Source organism: Harpegnathos saltator, unplaced genomic scaffold (assembly GCF_003227715.2).
Source record: "Harpegnathos saltator strain DR-91 unplaced genomic scaffold, Hsal_v8.6 scaffold367, whole genome shotgun sequence".
In the NCBI taxonomy this organism is placed as follows: Eukaryota; Metazoa; Arthropoda; class Insecta; order Hymenoptera; family Formicidae; genus Harpegnathos; species Harpegnathos saltator.
In genome coordinates, this window is record NW_020230169.1 from 90,961 (window position 1) to 92,693 (window position 1,733).

Sequence of the window (1,733 nt, forward strand, 5' to 3'; positions counted from 1 at the left end):
CGAGGAAGATTGTATCCGAGTTCGTAGACGATTTAGATCGATGGAAATTGGTGCTACCGAGGGAGCTGCGTCGCGAGGTTGTCGAGGAAGCGCATGATCTCGCCCAGGCCGGACATTTGGGCATAGAAAAAACTTATTACCTGGTCGCGGTGAAATATTATTGGCCAAAATTATTTCGAGATGTCGCGGAGTATGTGGGAAAGTGTGACCGATGTCAGAGGACAAAAGTCGAGCAACGCGCTCCCGCCGGGTTTATGGGACAACGAACGGTCAAGACCCCGTGGTCCGTCGTAGCTGCCGACATCATGGGCCCGTTGCCGCAGAGCCGGGCCGGGTACTCCTATTTATAAATGATACAGGACTTAATGTCTAAGTGGGTGGAGTACCGGGCCTTGCGCTCCGCGAACGGTAAGCTCATTGAGGCTGCTCTCGATGATTTGGTGATTTCCCGGTGGGGAACTCCGCATGTTCTCATCACGGATAACGGTACGGAGTTCGTAAATAAGACTATCGCAGCTTTCGCCCAGAAGAATAATATAGAACATTCGACGGTACCGCCGTATCATCCTCAGGCCAATCCGGTAGAGCGAGTGAATCTGATCCTGAAGACGATGATCGTTGCATTTCTCGATCGTGACTATCGGGATTGGGACGCACGGCTGTCGGATTTCCGGTTCGCGTACAATACCGCCTACCATTCGTCTCTCGGCACGTCCCCGGCATTTATAAATCACGGCCGCGAGTTGGAACCGGCAAAATCGCTGAGGCGACGAGCCGAAAGGAACACCGCTGTTGAGCCCGGCGATCCCGAGCAGTGGTTGAAGCGAATGAAGAGTTATGTACCGATTCACGAGTGGGTGCGCGAAAATTTAGAGCGGGTTTATCAACACCAAGCCCAGTATTATAATTTGCGACGGCGACCCCGAACGCTTCGAGTTGGAGATCTAGTATTCAAGAGACAACACGTGCTATCGTCGGCCGCCCAGAATATCGCGGCGAAACTCGTCCCAAAATTTCACGGCCCATTCAAGATCTCGAAAATACGACTTCCCGTGTTATATGAGTGGGAGAGATTAGACGGGAGTTCGGCGGGCAAGATTCACGTACAGGATCTAAACCCGTACGTGTCGTCCGAGCCAACCAAGTGAACAGCGGTGGTTTTTGGTGAATATGGTATTGGTCAGTGTTTGTGTTGTCGGTTTTGGTGTCGGGCATTAGTGATGTTGGAGAAGGAAAAAGATCGAGAAGAGTTTTTTATTTGTGATCAACACTTCTCCCCGTGGGCAGGTTAAGGGAAGCCGTGTCGAAATGTGCGGGGATGTCGCAGACGCACAAGAAGTGGGAGGAGCTTCGGCTACGCCACCGGGAACTCTTCCGACAGATCCGTCGGAAGCGTCCCGGATTCTGGGCGGAGATCGCGGAGGACTCATTTGGAGGAGACCCAAACCACCAGAGGTGCGGTGGTCCGGGAGTTCCCGCCGATGCGCGACATGGGCGCTCAGACGGTCGGACTCCCCCCGTTTACGACGCCGGAACGCAGACGATCGCGGTAATGGAACGAAGGTTCCTCCAGAATGTCGACCAGGGGACGCAGACTCCACGAGTTTACCCGTCCCTGGCCGAGTTAGATGGCTTGGCCGTGCGGCGTGAGAGGGAGGCCTGCCGAGCGAATAGCCCGCCGGAGTCCCGGGCTCGGAGTGGCGACTGCTATCGGGCGGCGCGGCCCGAGCCGC

At 55.1% G+C, this 1,733-nt stretch overlaps 1 protein-coding gene across 1 annotated transcript; it reads left to right on the forward strand.

The window, feature by feature from the left end:
• Positions 1-365: 365 nt before the first annotated feature.
• On the forward strand, positions 366-1,148 carry LOC105182153 (uncharacterized protein K02A2.6-like). The gene has a single exon (XM_011139364.1). It carries the CDS (start codon positions 366-368, stop codon positions 1,146-1,148), a length of 783 nt encoding a protein of 260 aa, XP_011137666.1.
• Positions 1,149-1,733: the final 585 nt, after the last annotated feature.

Coding starts and splice junctions, on each gene's coding strand:
- LOC105182153 (XM_011139364.1), top strand. CDS start 366: ATGTCTAAGTGGGTGGAGTACCGGGCCTTGCGCTCCGCGAACGGTAAG.